General features: G+C 40.2%; 1 protein-coding gene and 1 long non-coding RNA gene across 3 annotated transcripts in view; one reads left to right on the top strand and one right to left on the bottom strand.

Annotated features, from left to right (window-relative positions):
• Window positions 1-23,725, top strand: part of LOC134352554 (ADP-ribosylation factor-like protein 13B) — a 42,625-nt gene that overhangs the window by 8,062 nt on the left and 10,838 nt on the right. The window contains exons 3-6 of the mRNA XM_063059810.1: window positions 3,438-3,687; window positions 7,915-8,020; window positions 16,352-16,554; window positions 23,531-23,651. Of these exons, the coding sequence (XP_062915880.1) occupies window positions 3,438-3,687; window positions 7,915-8,020; window positions 16,352-16,554; window positions 23,531-23,651 (680 nt within the window). The remainder of the gene's footprint in view (window positions 1-3,437; window positions 3,688-7,914; window positions 8,021-16,351; window positions 16,555-23,530; window positions 23,652-23,725) is intronic.
• LOC134353333 (uncharacterized) lies at window positions 10,469-14,353 on the bottom strand. Of its 2 annotated transcripts, none has more exons than XR_010019585.1 (3): window positions 14,271-14,353; window positions 11,836-12,135; window positions 10,469-11,054 (listed from the first exon to the last, which is right to left on the bottom strand). It is a non-coding gene; the product is annotated as an uncharacterized LOC134353333 (long non-coding RNA). The 2 variants fall into 2 exon arrangements; XR_010019586.1 differs by lacking the exon at window positions 14,271-14,353 and adding an exon at window positions 13,982-14,178.

Here is a 23,725-nt window from a genome sequence, read left to right as displayed (position 1 = left end):
CAACATATTTATGGGGCACAAAACAGTCATTACCTGTAGGTTTCCTACCTAATTTTGAAATATATCATGGTCAACACTGCAACACTTCAAGAAGTTGGTTCACCAGTGCACTCTCAGTAGTTGGGCAAACACTGTGTGCCTTATCAGTGATACCCAGATCCCGAGAAATGGATTATGAAACCCTCAAAGAAATATTGATCAGCAGCAAGCCACCTCATGATCAAACAAGTCCAAACTTATCAGCAGGAATCTACAATTTCAGCAGGAAGGTCCTGGATGTCAACTGGGGTTTCTGTGAAATAACGTCATCTCATTGAGAAAGCAGGGAAACAGGCAGGTCCATCTACAAATTGGAAAAAAAAACAAGCTAGCTAAACCATAACTTCCAGCTTAGCTAGATCTGTCGAAATCTTAAAGCTTACGTGGCTAAAAGTTTGGTCATTCGGCATTGCCTTTCTAAGAGCTACACTTATGAAAGTCAACGTTTTCATGAGAGAAACACAATATTGATGATTTACAGATTGAATGTGCCTCTCTGGAAAAGAAGCTGAGCACTTAATGTTGTAAATTGTGCTTACACACATGAGTAAATTTCCATGCTGGATTCAGATGTAATGATATAATTTTCAATGAAAATCAATTTGGGGATTGCCAGCAGAAATTAGCTCATATTGTTCTGATGCGTGCCTATCACTGGGCATCCACAACCCAAACAGGTTTGCATAGCAACCTGCTGTTCTGCAATTTAAAGGAGACTTCCCAGAATAAATTTGTCTGAAAAGTGAAAATCTCTAAAATACTTTAAGTTGACTCTTTTTTGAACCCTTGCAAATACCATCAGCCGTTCTTTTCCTGTTTTCCAGTTCCACGGCTCAGTTCACGGTCCTCACTGAACTGTTAACTTGCTCCTGACTTTGTGGTCCAACATCGCTCCTTGGCCTCAAATTCAGAACACAACCCCAGTTCTCTCACCATTTGACTCCCTCATTAACCTTGATCTTCTGACTCCTCCTCATCCACTTTCATACCCCCACCCCCGTCACTCTCACCACCACTCAATTACTCCCGGGTACGCTGTAATGACTGCAGTAAAATTCATTGAGTTACAAATCGCAGCACATTTGGACTCCATGTTGAGTGTAGTAGAGGAGCCCATTGTCTACGGCATGATGCCTCTCCTATATACGTTCATCAGACTGGAATAGGATTGATGTCCTCATTAACTTGAATGAAGTTACAGTATCCAACCCGGAGATTATACGGATAAAGTTAAGTTCATTTATTTATTCTGTAGATAGTTATTTTTATTTTCATTTGTTAAGTATTTCTTAGAGCATTATGATTTAAATTAATTAATTTGTTTTTGTTTTTACTTTTTATTATTTAATTACTTTGAGCAAATTTTTACAGCTTTGTCTGGGTATCACTGACAATTAAAAGTTGTTGTGAAGATTTGTCAGGCTCCAGATTTAGCCTCAGTTCCTGTCAAAGGTTGCTAGGGCATTCCCGGGACATTGTTGGCTAAGGCTCGCCCCTAGGTGCTTGCTATGCCTCACTGGACACTTGCCTGTTGCACAAGGTAAGGTTGTTCACCCCTCTGTATCAGCAGGGCCCATGTGCTGGCAGGCAGAGAGATGAGTACAAATTGTGAACATTCACTCCGGATAGCGGGCTGTATTCAGTCTGATCTATTCAACAGTCCTATTTCTAAAGAAAAATCTTCAGGAGTTTACTCAAGACAAAATAAAATATGAGAACAGCTGGATTAAAAACTAAAGATTAGTGAAAGATAAATATTGCGCCTTTATGGACAAAGAAGTGAAACTAGATGGGGCAATGAAAGCCTGGCTGAGGCTTTAAACGTACTGATTACATAATTCGCCAAGATTGAGGACACAATTGAAACTACAGAATAGTGGCAAACCAAGTTTCTACAGAGAATAAGATAAAAAAAAACATATGTATCTACTTTGGCAGAAATATGACTGTAAAAGTAATGCAAGTCAAAGCCAACTAATTCCCTGGACCTAGCGTTTTAGAAGAGGTTACAATAGAGACAATGATGTAATGGGTTTTAACTAAGATAATTCTCTAAATTTCAGAATGATCTCTACAGCTCAGAAGGTAGCAAGTTTAGTTCTGCTATTCCAGAAATGAGACAGAGCAAATGTCAACTATAGCCCTGAAAACCTGACATTACTTGCAGAGAAAATGCTAGAATCTACAGTAGATATGTAAAAATCTAAAAGTAGTGTAGTGGTTAACACAAAGCTTCACAGTTGCAGCAACCAAGGTTCAATCCTTTAAGGAATTTGTATTTGTATGTTCTCGCTGTGTCTGCGTGGGTTTCCTCCAGGTGCTCCAGTTTCCTCCCACAGTCCAAATGTGTATCAGTTGGTAGATCAACTGGTAATTGAAGATTGTCCTGTGATTAGGCTAGGATTAAATTGGGGGACTGCTAAACGGCACAGCTCGAAGGGCTGTATTCCACACTATATCTCAATAAATAAATTAAAATTAAAAATTTAGAATAACATTTGCTAAACCATTAAGGCTTGAACTAGCAGTGAAAGAGTCCACAAAAAAAGATTATTATATAAATTTGGTGTTCCTGAAATTAGGAGCACGATAATAATTATGGATTAAGAACTGGCTAACATTTAGATAACAGACATCTTTGTAGGCTGTGACTGGCAGGACATCACAAGGAGTAGGGTTTTGATCTCAGCTATGTAAAATCAATTTACCAAAATGGATTACATTTCATTTCAAACATTCTTACCCATTAACTAGGTCCATATGATTTTGCAACATTATTATTTCTTTTTTGTTCACAGTTTACATTCCCGCCTAGCTTTGTGTAATCAGAAAAATTGGATATGTTACAATCTGACCAGAGGGCACTTGCTCCAATCAGTGTTTGTTCATGAAAATTCCCATTTCAGTATTCATGGTGAATAATACTCTCCAGTTAATATGGTGGCCTGATGTTAGAGAAAATAAACATACAAATTGATGTGATTTCATCCCTGGCTGGGATCGTTTTAAACTGATTTTGTATTTGTTCATATTTTCTTTAACAATGGTGTAGGGCTGCGTATTTCATGATGTGTCATTTTGCTGTCACTTTACCTTTGTCTGACAGTATTATACAAACTTTGGCTTCAGCCGATGATAGTCATCCCTAGTGTAATCATTAAATTAAAAGTTTTATTTTACTTACTTTCTAAGTAGTTTGTTATTATTACAAAGAAATGAAGTGGAACGTGAACAGCTCCATTCCATTTGTATTATGATGGTATTAAGTCTGCTTGTCAAAAATCTAACTCCTGCATGAATTGACCTGATTTGGGAAGGAGTAGAAAGAAACACTCACTCCCAGAAATTTCTGCAGAATGGATAAATGTTATGTGAATTGGTATTCTTTTCCCCAACAGAATCTCCTTATCTTATTCATCCAAATGGCGGTTTTTCCAGGACTGATCTCATGGTAGATCGGTTTAATGTGACGATATTTGACCTTAATGGTGGTGAGAAAATATGCAAAACCTGGAAGAATTATTACTCTGCAGTACATGGTCTTATTTTCATCATTGACTCCTCGGATACGAAACGAATGGATGAAGCTCGAAAAACCCTGTCAGAAGTAATGAACCATGAAAAGGTGTCTGGGAAACCTGTCCTTATGTAAGTCCAAAAAGGAATCAATGGTAAACATTGTTGGATTGTTGAAGCGGTATTTGGCAAAGCTTTTCTTTTTTTTGTGACTTGACAAAATAAATTGAATCAACATGTAATGACCAGATGTCATTTACAGTATTTGTGACATCATTAAAATGTATATTGAGGCCACATTTTCTGACACCTCTCATCGTAGGCTGAGAATGTGATCCACAGTAAGTTGACGGTTAATATTCAGAATTGACCTGTCCATTGAAGACAGAGGGTATTGGGGAAGGAGGTTATTCCGTGACCAGTGGTGTTCCACGGGGATTGGTGCTGGGGCTGCTGAATGACTTCGTGAGTTTGTGAGTATGACGATGACACAAAGATTGATGGAGATGTGGATATTATAGAGAACTGTCAAAAGAAGCAGCAGAATATAGATTAGTTACAAATATGGGTGGAGAAATGGCAGATGGTGTTTAATGCAAGAAAATGTGAGGTTGCACTTCATGGGGTTAATGTAAAGAAAGGTATGCAGATAACGACGGGGCCCTTAACAGCACTGATGGAAAAGGATCTTGGAGTCCAAGTCCACAGTTCCCAGAAAGTGGCCATGCAAGTAGATAGGGTAGTAAAGAAAACATATGGTATGCTTGTCTTCATTGGTTGGGCATTTGGAATTTAGGAGACCACAACTGGAGTATTGGGTGCACTTTTGGTCACCCCATTAAAAGAAGGATGTGGAGATGTTGCAAAGGCTGCAGAAGAGGTCTACCAGGATTCAGCCTGGATTAGAGAGTATGAGTTCTGAAGAGAAGTTGGACAAACTTCTATTGTTTTCTTTACAATGTCCAAAGCTGAGGGGAGACCTGATCGAAATTTTTAAGATTATGTGAGATAGTGATAGCATAAGCATTTAGCAACTTTTTCCAAGGATAGAAATGTCAGAACTAGAAAACCTGCATTTAAGGTGAGAAAGGGGAAGTTTAAAGGAGATTTGAAGGGCATTTTTTCATACACAGAGGGTGCTAGGTGCCTTGAATGGACTGCCAGAAGCAGCTTTGGAAGCAGATAGCACATGGGTGATTAAGGCATTGTTAGACAGACACGTGAATATACTGGGAGTAGGGGAAGGAAAGGATATAGATCATCTACAGGCGGAAACTAATTCGTTTAATCCGACATCTTGTTTGGCAGACATCATGGGCCTGCTCCTGTGCTGTACTGTTCTATAATCTGTAATCTAGATATATTAATGTTCCTCTACCACCTCTCCATCAGTTTATGACAGGCTTACTGAATATTGTCCACAATACTGCTTTGATGGAGATTTAATGTATGAGGAATATTTGATGGTTCAGGGCCTCGACGCACTTGGGTTTTGAAGAATGTGGATGTGGGGCTCATTAAAACCTACCGACCTACCAAATATTGAAAGACCTAGATAAAATTGATGTGGAGAGCATGTTTCCAATAATCATATAGTATGGAACCAGATGGCACAGTCTCAGAATAGAAGGACATCCCTTTAGAAAAAGATGAGAAGGTATTTCTTTAGCCAGTAGACAGTGAATCCATGGAATCCATTGCCACAGACAACTGTGAAACCCAGTGCATTGGGTATATTTAATGCGGAGTTTGATAGGTTCTTGATAAGTAAGGACTTCAAAGGTAATGGGGAGAAGATAGGAGAATGGGGTTGAAAGGGAAAATAAATCAGCCGTGATCAAATCCAGAGTAGACTCAATGAGCTGAAAGGTCTAACTATGCTCCTATGTTTTATGTTCTTATGAAGGAACTGGGACAATGGAATGCAGTCCTTCCATAGTCGAGTATTTGTACTCCTTCCAATCCAGTAAACTGCATTCTGTGTTGTCATTGTGGTCACCCCTTCACTGGAAAGAGCAAACTCAAATTGTGTGACTACTTTCAGAAATGGAGTACAGTACAATATTCAGCCACTACCATTTTGTGTGTCTGGGAAAAGTGACTGAACACAAACTTCCATTCCCAGGTATATACTTGGAAATATCAGTGAGATGGGTGTGTCTGATGCTTACGTTTTTTTATGCAAAATTCAAAAATATACATGAATTAGCAATTAGCTTTCATGCAGTTTTGGCTACACTTCAAAAAGAAATTCATTGACTGTAAAGAGCTTTGAGTTCTGGAATTTGTGACACCATAGCAGGTCCCTTTTTTAGATAGATGTAAAATCTTTTTGTCCTCTGCCTTACTTGCATCATGCTCTTATTATATAAAGAAAGAAACTTTACAAATTGCAAAGTATATTCACAATGTCTAGATGTCAGCTATAATGTTCGTCACTGAACTCTTTTTGCTGAGGTCAGGAAAGGCAAGATTAATAGCACCCAATTTGAATGCTGCTTTCAATACCCAGTGAGCTGAAGTGCAGGAGGATCATGCAACTTTATAAGATGAGGATTTCTCCTTAATATTCCAAAAGATAACACTGTGAATAACCAGCCTGATCAAGTTAATCAGCCAACGAACGGTCTCAGCCTAAAATGTCAATAGTTTATTCTCCTCCATAGATTCTGCCTGACTTGCCAAGTTCCTTCAACATTTTGTGCATTTTTCTCAAGATTTTCAGCATCTGCAGAATCCTTTGTGTTTATAATTATCAGTCAAGGTCTTTTAATAGTTGTTGAAATATTGATACCCTTCAACACCTGAATGATAACATAGGTCTGAGGTAATTGCGAGATACGTACTGGTGAGGTTGGAAAGAAAACTTGCTCTCAAACCCATTTAGAGAAGCAAAATTATGGATGCTGTCCTATAATCCATGGTTTATGTTCTGTGATCATCCATGATCCTAATGTTTTTCACAAACAGTAGGAAGATATCCCCTATTACTACTGAATTCACAGAAACTTAATCCATGCCTGATCATGGTTGCTTATGATTCACCATGAATTTCTCCATTTGAAAAGTTAGTTCATTATGATATGTCAAGAGCTTCCATGTGGCAATTGGCTCAACTCAGAGCTTTTTACTCAACAGTTTTGCAATTTGGACCAATGATCTGTCACCCAATTGGCAAATCAGCTTTCATTAAGAGATTGGAATTGGAACTCGCAGTTACTCTGACAATTTATTGACTGTTAAATGCTTTATGTTCCATTGCCAATTTTTTTCCAATATTGTGAATGCACAAGTTGCACATCTATGCCTCTGCTATAACTAACACTGTGTTACGTACCCTGTAACTGGGCTGCCAAACCAGCAGAAATGGATCACTCAGTTGGAGTCTGGAGTACTAGAACTAAGAAAGTTTTATTAAAGAAACAAGCAACACAGTAATCGAAAGGATAATAAATGCAACAGTTCAGCGATGATAAACACACATGTGCACAGAATTAAGATAACAGCATCAATCAAGCTCTATCGTTGTCTAGGGGTAAATGACCAAATTTCAAAGTGACTCAAAGTTCAGTCCAGTTTAGTAGTTCAGTTCGCAGTAATCGTTGCCATGGCGATGGACAACGTGGGGGAAGAGAGAGAGAGAACAGGAACAACTGATCATTCAGACACGGCTTCACTCACAGACCGACGATATGGCTCACAAGCAGCTTTTGGGCAGGTCCTTGGTGATGTCACCTGAGGTCACCGACTGTGACCCCTCCTCCAGATGCGGTCGATCCTCTGCAGTGAACCCGGCACCCAGGCAAGGGCGGACACACACCGGGTTCCTGCTGATCGTACCTTTCCACCCTGGCCGTTGTCTGATACTTCCCACCGACTTGTGAGAGGTGTACCGCTTCCAGGGTCTCGTTACCTCGGGTGGCGTGTGTCCTGCCTTAGCGAACCTGTCCCTTTTTATCCCCCTGCTGGGGCATCGCCTGTCCACCACTTCAAACAGTTCAGGGTTCAAAGGGGGAGCCGCTCCAGACAGCTCTCTCTCCCGTCCCTTCATTACACATCTCCAGACGCTGCCCCATTGTTCCTTATCTCTCCTTCCCCTGAGGGCAGGTGGCAGACCACTTGCTGATGTCACTGATGCTAACCCAGGCCAGCAAACATCTTAATTTTATGTGTATTCTCGTCACAACTGTAAAAGGGAGTCAGAATTCATCAGCAGACTTTAATTTGTACGGACGAGGATAGATTCTATACAAAGTTCATACCTTCAGGTAAAGTATCACATGCTTTCTGTAGCCTTAAATCTTCACTTATTGTGCATTGTCTCACTTTAAGGAATTTTTTATGTTTTTTTTTATTCAGACTTGCAAACAAGCAGGATAAAGCTGAGGCCCTACCAGAGTTTGACATTATTGAACAGATGTCCCTAGGGAAACTGGCTAATGAAAATAAATCCGTCTGTCATATTGTAAGTTTCATCAAGTTTCTATTTCATTGAAGAGGCACTGGTCTTTTCATTATCTTTCTCATTCATCTAATGCTACCTCTAAAGTAACAATGGAAGACCTTTTTTTCTAGGTCATCAAATATGAGGTGCAATACATCTATTAGAGAATGAGGGACACTGTAGTTCTTATCTTGGACCATTGTTGAGGCACTGGCCTAACAGAAATTAGCAATGAATCTGCTAATCTAAGAGACATAAGAATTGGTACCTTCTTGCTACGTTAGGATCCAATAGAGAATCCACCTGTGTGGGGTCCTGTACCAGATCCTGTTTTCTCTCTTTTCTGGCAGCCCTGTATGGGAGTTCTAAATGATCTTATACGTGTGTTAAGCACACGATTCATGATTACTGAAAAAAAGTAGTGATTGGATGTGGCAGCTGAGCCCATGCAGACACATTATCTCTGGGCTTAATGCAGGTAGAACATACCATCCAAGTGCTGTTTCAGTGTTCAAAGACAATGTGTTCAACAGGGTAGGCAGAGAGTCACCAACTACAATTGAAGCAGAAAATCAAGAATTAAGCTGGAGGCAGTCAGTTGCTGAGGGTGGGGTTTGTGTAACGGGGAAGGGGTGGGTGAGAGTTTGAACTGGGAGCACTCATGTGATGTTTTAGCAAACAGTTTGCTTGAAATGAACATTATCCCACAGCAAAAATCCTGTGGTAGGGATAAGGGAACAGGAACTGATCTATAACTGTTTCCAGGTACCATGCTCCTGTTGTTCAAGATTGGAAACCTCCAGATTGTTGACTCTTCTGTATTTATTTATTCTGTATTAAGACTGACAAGACTTTAAAAAATACTTGCATTAAGTACATGCCAGCAGCTTATACCCTACATTAACAATATCTAGTTTATTCAACAGCTTACTGAGCTCAGTAATAGATATCTGCATTACATTGATCTTCAAACTTAACGGCAATGAGGACCAAAGAGTGATTTTTCGTAGGCTTCTCCGGATAGACCACCACACCTGGAGCAGATAATCTGAAGAACTGCAGAACGTGATGTCAGTGATATTTCTCTAGGATTTCCACCGCTAGTCTTGGCAACCTTTCAAAATTGTTGCAGTATTTCCAGGAACTAAAGATTAACTTCCAGTAATGTTGTGTAATGCAACAAAAAAGATCATAGGTGCCAATAAAAAGTATTTTTATGAAAAATTTATTTGAACATTTTTGCTTGCTACTTATAGAAATACTGGTCAAATTAATTTGTCCAAATATATTCACATATTTTCCGCAATAATGGTTTCTATTTAAGATTGCAGATTGTACTTCACTCTTACCATTACTACCTATGATTAGGTATGAACTGAATACAATCTGAAGCACTAACATTGTTGTTCAGTTAGCAGTTTAGCAAAAGTATTTTCTATTCATTACACTTGTGTGAAAACTGGGAACACAAAAAGTAACAAAACCACTATCAATAAAGATCCTGAGAATGTGGGGATACTGAGAAACGGATTTAATGTAGGATTAACATAATGAGTAGCATGGACTCGATGGGCCAAAGATCCTGTTTCTATGTTATGTTTCTAACCCAGTGGTCCCAACCTGGGGTCCACGAACCCCCCGGTTAATGGTAGGGGTCCATGGCATAAAAAAGGTTGGGAACCCCTGGTTTAACCTCAAAGTTATTCTGAACATAAATTTGATCTTAAATAAGGATATAATAAATCCTTTATTTTAAAATGTCATTTCAGCTAGTCCACTGCAATTAGTAATGTACATTTCCAATCAAAAATTCAATGAAATGAATAATACATAATGTTCAGCCTCATGTTTGCAAAGACATGATTTATGGCGGCTAGACTTGTATGAAAACCTTGATTTGGTTGAATTCTGTCCCTTTGAATCCAGTTACTTAATGGGGACTAGGACTGGTTCACATACTCCTCATTAAGGCATTTGCCAGAGGGAATGAAATTGGTGTCTTGGCAAAGATTGCAGCAAAATTTCAAATATGCAAGATCTTCTGATGGCATCTGCGCTTGATGGCCCTAACCTGCGAAGGAGAACTTCTCATGCTTTTGTTATTCGGGGTGTCATCTAGAAGTAAGATGCTTAGGGAAATGAGACAATGGAGTTGCTACTGCAGACTGTTTGTATTGGTAGCTTTCTTCAGTGAGGCATTAGCAGATCCTAAAAGTAAAGCTATTTGGCATAACAGTGAGAAGGGCTAAGTAATGGGAAGACAACACTTAACTCAAAATAATGAGGTTATTTTCTAAATGCAAGAGCTGCAAACTGATACCCCAGGAAGCCCCCTCCCCCCAAGTTACTGCTATGTCCTTTTAACCAAGAGGAACATTGTAAGATTTTTAACCCCAGAAAGATCACTGAACACTTAATTGGATGAAGAATAATATCAGCAATTTTACTCAAAAGTGATGAATAGCATTATAGTATGGTAAGAGCTGAGCAACATAAATGCAAACTATAACTTCAGGTCCTGCTGAAGGATCTTGGCTCAAAACGTCGACTGTACTCTTTTCCACAGATGCTGCCTGGCCTGCTGAGTTCCTCCAGCATTTAGTGTGTATTGCTTATAACATGTGGAACTGATTAGCACATTTCACATTGAATAAGCACCTTGTTAGGTAGATCATTTTGGTCTCAGTGATTTGCAGGAAATGCATCTTTCTCAGTAGTTCCTGAGGTGATGAGGGCGTTCTGTCTGCAGGCTCACTGCAAGAGGAACACTCTCTTTTACTCATAGGTTGTGTTGCACCGGCAGTTTTTATCATCGAGTTTAGGGTTAATAGACTGTCCCACCCTCTGTTATATTTCTTCTATTTAAACGTACCATGGGTTAACAGTAAAGAATCATATTCTGGAAGAATTAGAGAAATTTCATTTACAGTAATAAACAAACACTTCTTAATCCAGCCATGTGCTGGAACATTCCGGCAATCCCACTCATGCTCAGTGCTCTGTCCAATCATGTCCCAGCACATCATTGCACGTGATATCGCCACATCTTCCTTTCCTTAAAAAGAAAAACAATTAACAACATTAATCAAAGCAAAGACATAATTGAACAAGTCTCTGTCAGTCTCTCTGTGGGCTTACAAACACGAGTAGACTTTCTAAGTGGTACACACAGATCTTGTGTTTCCTTGTTATTATTTACATGTTTTGTCTCGTCTGCATCAGTTAACTGAATCTCTGAAGAATCACATCTTCCTTTCCTTAAAAAGGAAGACAAATAACAACATAACAAAGGAAGATAAATAACAACCAATAAACAAATCTGAACAAAACTGAAACTCTGAAGTTGGCTCTTCGCTATCTGATCCATGACTCTTCTTGTGCTTTTCTTTTTCTTCTTCTTTTCTGCTTTAAGCTTTTCTCTATGTATCTCAACTAAACTTTTTGGTATACTCTCACGTGCCTCCTAGTTAGAATCTGGAATTTCAAGTAAGCAGTTCACGCTATCTTCCTCAACAATCTGCTTCCCTCCTTCTGTTTGGACTGTATCTTTCTTAATCCCTTCCACTTCCACTTGTAATGAAATACGAATCTTCTTTTCTTCATCTAATTCATTCATTACTTGTGTAGTCTCTTTTTTATGCTGAGACTTCATCATTTCAATAAAACTTCTCAATTCTGTTACTTGTGCTTTCACTTCTTCCTTATACTGTGCCCGCCATGAGTGTTCTTGCTCTAGCCGGTGATTAGACTGAATCTCATATTCTCTCAGTGTCTCTTTCATTATCGACTTTAAATTGAAATTACCTCCATCTTCAAAGACAAAAAATATTATATACCTCTACCGCTTCACTCCCGATTATATGGAGCAGAAGCACAGCTTTGGTTTTATCTGATTTCTCTTCATAATTGCTTGCCGACAGGTACAGTTCAAACTGTTGCTTGAAGATCCTCCAATTCTCAGCTACATTGCCAGTCAGCTGAAGTTTTGGTGGAGGTAGTAAACCTTCCATATTACCGTTTGCAGTGCAATCTTTTTTCTTGTTTTTTTTTCCAATTATCTTCAATTCTCGATTCTCCCGTATTATTCTTCCAGAAGCACTTCTGACACCATGTTATATTTCTTCTATTTAAATGTACTGCGGGTTAACAGTAAAGAATCATATTCTGGAAGAATTAGAGAACTTTCATTTACAGTAATAAACAAATATGTCTTAACCCAGCCACGTACTGGAATATTCTGACCCACACATGCTCAGTGCTCTGTCCAATCATGTACTGGCACATCATTGCGCGTGATATCACTGCACCCTTAACCCCTCACCTCTCTCATTGATGGACTTTCTTTAGCCCATGGACCCACATGGGACAGGTACAGAGACACAGAGCATAGAAACAGACCTTTCAGCCCATCACAAATGTACTTTCATGCCAATCTTTCCTGAACACTCTTTCCTTCCTTATTGCTCTGTACCTTGCTCATTCAACTAGCAGTGGAGGTATCTCTTAAATGTTCAATTATTTCTGCATCCACAACTTCTTTGTCAACTCCAGATACAAGAACTCTTTGTGTGGAAAATTTGCCCCTCTGATCCACTTTAACCCTTCTCCCTCACCTTAAACCTGTGCCATCTAGTTTTACACACCAATACCCTGGGGAAAGGACTGGCTGTCCATCTCATCTATGCCCCTCATGACTTTATATACCTCTATAATACTACTTCTTAGGCTCCTTTGCTCCAGAGAAATCAAAGCTGCACCCTGTCCTATATCACCTTATAAATCAAGCCCTCCTGTCCAGGTAACATTCTTGTGAATCTTTTCTGCACCCTCTCTAGCTTAAACACATAATTCCTGTTAAGTAGGAACCAGAACTGCACACAATACTACAAGTGCAGCCTAGCCAATACAACTGTAACATGATGTCTGAATTCTTGTACCAGATGTCTCTACTGATGAAGACAAACAAGTACTTCTTCATCAATTCTTCATCAGTGTTGCCACCTCCAGGGAACTATGTACTCATATCCTTCGATCTCTCTGTTTAACACCACTCTCCACAGTTATTGAGTCATAGAACACAGAAACAGGCCCCCTGGCCCATCTAGTCAGTGTGAACCATTAATCTGCCTAGTTCTATCGACCTGTGCCTGGATCACTGCTCTCTATACCCTTCCCATCCCTGTACCTACCTAAATTTCTTTTAAATGTTGAAATCAACCCTGCATCCACCACTTCCACTGGCAGCTCGTTCTGAGTGAAGGAGTTCACCCTCATGCTCCTCTAAAACTTTTCACCTTTCACCCTTAACCCATGATCTTGTCTCACCCAAACTTAGTGGAAAAAAGCCTGCTTGCATTACCCTATTATACACCTCATAATTTTGTATACCTATATCAAATCTCCCTTCAATCTTCTTTGTTCTAAGGAATAAAGTCCTAGCCTATTCAACCTTTCCCTATAACTCAGATTCTCAAGTCCCAACAATATTCTTGTAAATCTTTTTCTGCACCCTTTCAGTTTTACTTACACCTTTCCTGTAGGTAGGTAACCAAAAGTGTACACAAATTGGGCCTCATTATGAAGGCCAATGTGCCAGAAGCTTTCTTTACAATCCTATCTACCTGTGACGCCACTTTCAAGGGATTATGGATCTGTTCAGTGCCCTACCGCTCACCATATAAAGCCTACCTTGTTGGTCCTCACACTTGTCCGCATTAAATTCCATCTGCCATTTTTCAGCCCACCCTTCCAGCTGGTTGACATCCTGCTGCAAGCTTTGATAGTCTTCCTTGCTGTCCACCAAAGCCCCCAATCTTGGTGTCATCCTGGAATTTGCTGATCCGGTTTACCACATCATCATACAGATCATTGGTATAGATGACAAATAATGTACTGTCTAGACTAGTGAGGCTTTATGGGTAGAACTAAGAAATAAAAATGAATGGCCTTGACATTCACTGTATGTGTCTTGCCCTGGTTTACCTTCTCAGCATGCATCTCTTCACATTTGTCTGTGTGAAATTCCATCTGCCCACTTTTCCCATTTGAACCATATGTTGTAATTTCAGACAACATTTTTCACTGTTCACCAAACCACTAATTTTGAGGCCATCTGCCAAGTTACTAATCATGTATCATCCAAATCATTAACATATTGACAAACAACAGAGGTCTCAGCATTAATCCTTGCAGCACACCACTAGTCATGGGCATCTAATCTGAAAAAACAGCTCACCACCAAATCAAGCTTATGTCCGATTGGTTAACTTACCAGACCAGATTTATTTTTCTAGGTATTTCATTGACTTGCTGCAATGTAGTTAAAGGTTTGGTCTAAGTATCATTATCCCCAGCCAAACTCTGTTTTTTTTTAATTTGTGCCTAGTCCCAATGTTAATCTTTATAAAATGTTTCTCTTTTTCAGTCCAGGGCCAGGCTAACAGAACTAAGATTGCTAAATCAGCAAAACAAACTACGTATGTAAATATTTAAGAGGTGACTGAACCCCTCACTAACCTTGAACTTCCAATATGCCTTAACTTCCTGGCTTATTGATTAGTATTATCGATGCTATTAGATGAACTGTTTATTATGGCATGACCTAACTTGTCCTATTGAGAGCTAACCTTCAACCTCAAAACCATAATAAAGTGGATTCTGGTTAATTGGGACACATTGGGACCAGTACATTTTGGCCCAATTAAGCAGCTGCCCCAATTACCCAAAGTTTCATGGAAATAGTTAAAAAGGTGTAAAAAGGACAAACCACCATTTAACTGAGTAAGAAATTATGTATTTAAATGAAATACAGAACAATTTAGAACATTGCCCATACTACTACAGTATTATACAGTCCTAATAGTTTTTGATGGAGGAATTCATCCAATGTATGCTGCCATGTTATTTTGATTGACTGTAACTAGACAAAATCAGTGCAGTCATCTAGTGTAGATAGTTATTTTGATGTTTGCATCCTCCAAATCTTCATTTCCATTGTAACATTCAAGATGATTGTCAATACCTTCAAAGTCTTCATAGTTCCTAACTTGGTCAAGTAGTGAAATCGTTTCATTTTCACACCCAGCCATTTTTGGTATCTCCAAACCTCAATACTTGAAACCACAGTTAAAAAGCAGCTTCACATTGTCTTACTGCTTATTTCTAACCAGCTATCAGTCACAAAAATCACTGCTTTTTGAACTCAAACACATGGAACTTATGCTTTTTAGGAACTGTTCACTCTAAGCTGTCATAAGGAGGTCGCTGGGAACAGACCCAAGTGCAAGACACAGACACTGAAGTACTAGGGACAGGACTAGGATACAGGGTGAGGGCAAGGACATGGACATGAAAACCGGGAACCAGGAACAGGACTGGACAAGAGAGCTAGGAGCCCGGGCTTGGACTCCAAGCCAGAGACTGGACAAGGACCTAGTACCTGGGTCTTGCCTCTGGCTTGGACTCCAGAATTAGGCAAGGACGAGGCTTGGCTGGCAGGCAGAACGAGGCTGGAGTCTTCAGGCTTGAGGCTAGAGGCGAGGCTTGGCAGGAGGCAGGAGGCTGGAGTCTTCAGGCTTGAGGCTACAGGCTAGAGACTTGAGGCGAGGCTTGGCAGGAGGCAGGAGGCTGGAGTCTTCCTGCCAAGCCTCGCCTCTAGTCTCTAGCCTCAAGCCTGAAGACTCCAGCCTCGTTCTGCCTGCCAGCCAAGCCTCGTCCTTGCCTAGTTCTGGGGTCCGAGCCAGATGCAAGACCCAGGTACTGGGTCCTTGTCCAGTCTCTGGCTCAGAGTCCAAGCCCGGGCTCCTAGCTGTCTTGTCCAGTCCTGTTCCTGGTTCCTAGTTTTTGCGTCCATGTCCTTGCCCTCACCCTGTATCCTAGTCCTGTCCCTAGTACTTCTGTGTCTTGCACTTGGGTCCATTACCAGCCACCACCCTATGACAGAACAATCCAGCCGCCACGCCCTGGTCTCTGAAGGTATTTATGCAGCCAGCCCCAACGAGCATCAGCTGCCTCAGTTAGAGCTCAACAAGAACAGAAACAGGGTAGACAGGAAAACCTGGAGCAAGGGTCGTTGGACCGGACCATGAACCAGAATATGGACTTCATGGACCGGACCATGACATAAGCACGGTGAAATGTCCAACAACCACACAAATGCACGCAACTGACGCTAGATAGAAACTGTTCAGCAACAGTCGCAATTAAGCGGCATTGTGTCCCAAATAAATGAAGGGAATCCAGCTTTCTTCTCAATTAGTTTTATTTCTTCAAGAGTTATCCCAAACAAGCGGCTGTCCCAATTAACTGGAATCCATTGTTAATGAATTCTTTGTGACTATAATATTTCTAAAGGAACCATGTTCAGCTACCCTGGACTATGCTGAAAAAAGACTTGACAAGACCATTCTGAAAGGGCTTCGTTGGCTTCTACGTGCAATTGCCAAAGATTACACCAGTTTGTGCAAAAGAGTGCTCCAGGATACAACACCATCGAAGAGCAAAGTAAAAGAACACCAAGAGGGAGAGCAGTCAATATGCAGGATACAAAGAGAAAGGTAAGAGTCTTTGAATTAACCATGACATAGATAGAGCTCTTTCACCTTTCATTTGGAAGGGTAAGCATTCATTTCCTGCACTAGAGACTAAAGGGCAACTTAAAAAGTTAGTAGTTCAGTGCTGTACTGAAAGAGTAATGTACAGGCTTTCAGATAAAATATTAAATTGTGGTGCTATGTGCCCTCTCAGATGGAAATAAAAGATCTCACTGCATTATTTAAAGACCAGGAGTGTTCTCTTACCATTCTGACCTACATTTATTCCTTGATGTATGTTGAGAAACACCAAGTAATTTGGTCATTTGTTTCAATCATATTTGTGGGATGCCATTGTGTCTCAACAGTCTTCCACTGACAATTTGCCCTTTTTTTTGTAGAAAAATACTTTTTTCTTGTCTTTATTCCTGTAAACCTTATTTTATTTTCTCCCATCTCATACTTCTCCAATTCCTTTTTGAAAGTCATCATTATTTCTAGGGGGTTCCACCAACGTTCATTTTCCGTCAAAGATGCTAGTTGTGTAAAGAGATTTTCCACTTATTTCCTTCATGTTTTTTTTTGCCAATCACTTAAAATCTATATCTCCTTCCTCCAGTGGAAGCAACTTCTTTTTATTTACGTTTCTACACACTTCATGGATTTGTGCAATGAAGTTTTGTTGCTCTGAAGGGAATAATCACAGACTTTGCATATAACCGAAATCCTCCTTCCCAGGAATCATTCCAGGGCAAATACGAGGAAATCTGCAGATGCTGGAATTTCAAGCAACACACATAAAAATTGCTGGTGAATGCAGCAGGCCAGGCAGCATCTCTAGGAAGAGGTACAGTTGACATTTCAGGCCGAGACCCTTCGTCAGGACTAACTGAAAGAAGAGATTGTAAGAGATTTGAAAGTGGGAGGGTGAGAGGGAGATCCAAAATGATAGGAGAAGATGGGAGGGGGAGGGCTGGAGCTAAGAGCTGGAAAGTTGATTGGCGAAAGGGATATGAGAGGATCATGGGACAGGTGGCCTAGGGAGAAAGAAAGGGGGAGGGGGGAAGCCTGGAGGATGGGCAAGGAGTATAGTGAGAGGGACAGAGGGAGAAAAAGAGAGAGAGAGAAAAAAATATATATACACACACAATAATAATAAATAAATAACGGATGGTGTATGAAGGGGAGGTGGGGCCTTAGCGGAAGTTTGAGAAGTCAATGTTCATGCCATCAGGTTGGAGGCTACCCAGACGGAATATAAGGTGTTGTTCCTCCAACCTGAGTGTGGTTTCATCTTGACATCTTGAGGAGGCTGTGGATAGACATGTCAGAATGGGGATGGGACATGGAATTAAAATGTGTGGCCACTGGGAGATCCTGCTTTCTCTGGCAGACAGAGCGTAGGTGTTCAGCGAAACGGTCTCCCAGCCTGTGTCGGGTCTTGCTAATATATAGAAGACCGCATCCGGAGCACCGGACGCAGTATATCACCCCAGCCGTCTCACAGGTGAAGAGTCGCCTCACCTGGAAGGCCTCCTCTACGGTCAAGATGAAGCCACACTCAGGTTGGAGGAACAACACCTTATATTCCATCTGGGTAGCCTCCAACCTGATGGCGTGAATATTGACTTCTCTAACTTCCGTTAATGCCCCACCTCCCCTTTGTACACCATCCGTTGTTTATTTATTATTATATATATATATATATATATATTCTTTTTCCTCTCTCTTTTTCTCCCTCTGTCCCTCTCACTATACTCCTTGCCCATCCTCCGGGCTTCCCCCCTCCCCCTTTCTTTCTCCCTAGGCCTCCCGTCCCATGATCCTCTCGTATCCCTTTTGCCAATCAACTGTCCAGCTCTTAGCTCCATCCCTCCCCCTCCTGTCTTCTCCTATCATTTCAGATCTCCCCCTCCCCTCCCAGTTTCAAATCTCCTACTATCTCTTCTTTCAGTTAGTCCTGACGAAGGGTCTCGGCCTGAAACATCGACTGTACCTCCTATAGATGCTGCCTGGCCTGCTGCGTTCACCAATCATTCCAGGGTTTGTTTTTCTGTACATTTCTTAAATGTGTGCCAAGAATCTGGTTACAACATGGTTTGTTATGTTATACCAGTGACTAAATATTGCCCAAAGCACTTTCTGATGTTCTGGGATTTAAAAAGACATTATATACATGCAAATCCTTCAACTTTCTGAATAGAAGATGCGAAAATTGTTCATTCCTACTGACTTCACAGAGGCTTCTTCACCCCACATCTACACGTGTCCAGAAATTTATTTCTGTTTGGTGACCACTAAATACATAATATGCAGCTATTGTACTTGCGATTTGTCTCTGAAGTTCAGTTCTATTCAAGCAATTGGAAGGTACTTCGCAAATGTAGTATACTTAGTCGTATTAATTCCTAGGGGCTAATGTCTAAGAAATAATATTTTCAATTTAAATTTATAAAAACTGCAGGTGCCGTAAGTCAATAACAACAGCAAAAGCAGGAAGTGCTTTCTAGCTCAGGCCACACCTATGGGAAGGCAAGGAGGCAATGTTTCAGGTCAGAGACTCTATTGAAGCTTGTACAGCTGCAGGGAGGATGAGTGAGAGGAATGGCTCTGATAGGCTAAATCCTACAGGAATATGCCATAAGCAAGGTGTTCTGGTCAGTGAGTGAACATAAGAAGTTAAAGGGTAACAACATAGACAAAAGAACATAGATAAAAAAAGAAATGTGATTTAAAAATGCAGAGCAGGAGGATATACCCAGCAGGTCACGCTGGGCATGTCCTCCATTGCCAGAGAGAGAACAAAATGAAGGGGAAAAAAGCCAATCTGAGTTCAAGTTATAGATAGATGAAAATAGATTGAAAAATTGCAGATGCTGGAAACTTATAACAAAAGCATAAAACACTAGTAATATTTAGCAGCTTTGGGAAGAGAAAGAGAGGTTGGAGATCCTAGCAGAAGGTTGTATTGAGAATTTAAGTTTCTTGGAGCTGGCTGAAGTCGCAGAGAATGGTCTGTTGAATACAGAGTCTGCTGGTGTGCAAACTGAGGACTAGGAAACTCTATTCTCAGTCTGTTTCGGGGGGGGTTGGGGGATGAGATTAAAGCACAAATGTGGGTAATGGATGAGAGAGAGTCTAGGGTTTTGTTAACAATGTAGAGGGGAGTTAGAGGTTCAAGTTAAAACTTCCAGTAACTTGATTTCTTGGTCTGTGTCAGTCATCCATGTCCAATATTAACTCCGCTTGTTTTTTCTCCCCTTTTCATAATCTACCTCATTATTATTTTGGCCCTCATTGTTTACCTGCACTGCACTTTCTCTATAGCTGTAACACTTTATTCTGCACTCTGTTATTGTTTTTCTCATGCACCACCTTGATGCACTGTGTGATGAATTGATCTGTATGAACGGTACGCAAGACAAGCTGTTCACTCTACCTTGTTACGTGTGACAATGGTAAACCATTTCCAATTCAATTTCCAGTTCCTTCTCTCTGGAAGGGGAGAACATATCCAATTTGCATCTGTGTCTAAGCTCTTCTATCTCTGTTTTCACCTGTTACCTTCCTCTATTCATTCATTAACCTTGTTTACAGTTTATCCCCATGGCCACTCCGGTTTTACCCTATTTCATTCCTTTCGCCTCCCCTCAACATCTCTACAGGATTCATGGAGTATATACAGAGTATGATTATATGTATAAGCACCAGGTATTAGGCAAGGCCAATAACTGGAAAGGGTGGAAAAGTTGAGGCTAACCTTCTGAGTGGTAAAGTGAAAACCATTAGTTTTCAGAATAGAACTAAAGTTTCTGTGCAACGGTTTCACTTACCAAAAAACATAAATACTGCAGTATTAATTCACTAAAACTCAAAAATAGCATGTAAATTTATAGTAGTTTGTTATAATTTTATTAAAAATAAAGGTCAATGGGCCAGATCGTGCTGAATCCTTGGCCTGCTGCCCATTTGGACATACTGTAGCTTCTCTGGATACAGAGGGCTGAATGAACTGACTTTCTTCAGCTGGTAGCAGTTTCCTAATGCAGCGCCGGCTCCAAGCAATGGGTGGATGTCAATCCACTGTGAAGCTCTCCTCCTGGAATAACCTGACATCTGACATAATCATATATATAATGCAAAATACAGATACACCTATGCAATTTAAAAAATGAATTAAAAATAAAAAGTTAAAATTCCTGAATACAGTACTAAAACGATTAGACATTAAAATACAGTAAGGCTTACTGGCACTTGTCTTTCTCCATTGGATCATTCAGATGATAATGAGGTTGCCATCTCTACCAGCCAGCTTTAGCATAACACTGAGCGGGCTTGATTCCAACATCCCAAACTTCCTTCTAACTCAGAGCAAGAGGTCAAATGTGCCACTTCTGACCCTAAGACCACAAGACATATAGTATGAGCAAAATTAGTTCATTCAGCTCGTTGAGTCTGGTCCATCAATCCATCATGACTGACTTATTATCCCTCTCAACTCCATTCTCCAGCCTTTTCTCCATTACCTTTGACATCCCTACTAATCAAGATTCTATCAACCTCCACTATGAGTATACCCAATGACTTGGCCTCTACAGCTGTCTGTGGCAATGAATTCCACAAATTCACCACCCTCTGGCTGAGAAATTCCTCCTCATCTCTGTTCCAAAGGGACATACTTGTATTCCGAGGCTGTGCCCTCTTGGCCTAGATTTGTCCCCAGTAAAAGACATCCTCTAGGCCTTTCAATATTTTTGGTCTCAAAAAGATCTCCTCTCATTCTTCTAACTCTCGTGAGTTCAGCACCAGAGCCATCAAACATTCATCATACAGTTATGTTGACCCTTTCTTTCCCTGGATCATGGAACCTCCTCTAGTCCCTCTCCAATGCCAGCACATCCTTTCTTAGATAAGGGGCCCAAAATGGTTCTCAATATTCCAAGTGCGGTCTGACCATCTCAGAGTTCTGTGTTTGTCAGAGCAGGTAAGCTACAACTATGAGTGACCAATAGCCAGTGGTTCCCTACAAAACAACCGGCTGTCAGTGAGACTGATTTGACCCCTCAAGGTGTGGTTTGTATTCTAGGCAGTGTTTTTCTAGACTGTTGTTAGACAGCTCCATCTGCTGGTCACCACTCCGTAGGCAAGTTTTCACATCCTTGAAAAGGAGTTAGAAAATACCGAAAATAGACCCTGGAAACTCAATATTTTACTTGCATGAATAGTACATCTTATTTTTGCTGCATTGCATATTGCATTAACAAGCAGGAGTAGGATTTGCTGGATTACCCTATATTAGCTTTGCTTGGGCTTTGTAGAAAATCTACTGTATAAACTATGAGCCATTGTTCAGAAAAGTACTCCATTTGAGTTTAATCCGTGTGACTCAGATGCATGCTCAGGGAATTAAGAATGACCTTTTACCACTTCGCATTTGCTGTTCTTTTTGTTCCGTTTTATAAGGACATCTACTAACAAATATAATCTGATTGCTACCTTCAATGGCTTTTGTAGGGATGACAACCCTTCATTTAGAAATGAATAACAAGTTGAATAAAAGCTATTATTATAAAACTAAATATATCACAGGTGTTGACCTTATGTGAGTCAGGTGTAAGGGTTCATTATAGTAAGGGATGCTGGCACCATGGTTTATCTGCTGCCCAAAAAATCTGTGACTGTGTAGGCTGCCACTTGGAATTGTCAGAAAATGTCACTGAGAATCAGTAAGACAATAACAACTTCTGACGCAAAGGGACTTTTTATTAATTGACACACACAGATGAAAGGAGATTGAAGTTTCCAGTGGATAGAGTTGCAAATTCTGAAGGGATATTTTGCTGTTGGTTTCATGGCATGAACTGCCATCCCAACCAATCACAAAACCATGCTCTCCTTGTCCAATAGTTCTATAATTAACAGATAAAAATATATTAAGAAATTAAGAAAAACAAATGAGTTGAAGAAACTGGGCCCAATTCTACATGTTTTAACTTAATTGTTCCCACTTTGTAATGAAGTTTGCAGAGGGGATTCTGAGGGATAAGATATACATGCACAGGGTTGATTAGGGATAGGGATAGTCAGCACAGCTTTGTGCATGGGAGATCATGTCTCATGAACTTTATTAAGTTTTTTGAAGAAGCAACCATGAAGATTGATGAGGACAGAAGAGTAGACATAATCTACATGGGCGCCAGTAAGGCAGTAAGATCAGTTTTTGCATGATAAGCTGCTATGGAAATTTAGATCACATAGGATCAAAAGAGAGCTAATAAATGAGTAACAGTTGCCCTGGTGGTAGGAAGCAGAGAGTGATGGTGGAAGGTTGTTTTGCAGGCTAGAGAAACATGATTGGTGGTGTGCCTCAGGAGTCAGTGATAGTCCCATTGTTACTTGTCATCTATATCAATGAATTGGATGAGAATATTTGTAGGTTTGCAAGTGATACTAAAATGATCTTCATAGGTAGTGAAGATGGTCATCAACAGTGATAGCAGGATCTTTATCGGCTGGGTAAGTGGGCTGATAAGTGACAAAAGGTTAAGTGTTATATTTTGGAAAGACAGATCCAAGTAGGACTTTCACAGTGAATGGCAGAACCCTGGGGAGTGCTGTAAAGCAGAGGTATACATATGTGATGGAAGTAGAGTGGCCCTCTCCCTATCTATCCAGTCCTTTTTTAGATGGTTTTGAGTCAGGACGTACACATACAAAAGTGATCTTCACTGTAAAACATCTCAGACCAGAAACTATTGGAAGTAAAAGTTGTGAAAAAAAATGCCTTCTATGCTGTTTGGTGTAGAAGACATGAGCTGAGAAAGTGAAAATCTGAAAAGTACATCATATAGTTTTATCCTGGAGCAACCACTTATCTGGCTTTACAAAATACATAATGCATAGTAATTATTCCAGGGCTTTTACTGGCTTGAGTTATACAGCTATCTCTTAGGTACGTTCGTGTAATAAGCAGTTAAGCAATAAGTCTTCTGTTTTATAGAAAAAGACACACCAAAGTTGGCCTGGAGAAGCAAAAGAGTAGACATCTGAAAGATCCTGAAGCCACACCACACACAAAAATTAACTCACTTAAGCGTATAAATAATGTCATCAATGCTGAGGTATGAAAAGTGTTTTAAAAGATTATTTACCAATTGATGTAAGTATTTCATTTTTCCATATAGTATAGTTAATT

Source organism: Mobula hypostoma, chromosome 10, assembly GCF_963921235.1.
Source record: "Mobula hypostoma chromosome 10, sMobHyp1.1, whole genome shotgun sequence".
Classification (NCBI taxonomy): domain Eukaryota; kingdom Metazoa; phylum Chordata; class Chondrichthyes; order Myliobatiformes; family Myliobatidae; genus Mobula; species Mobula hypostoma.
This window is presented reverse-complemented; position numbering and strand designations above follow the sequence as displayed.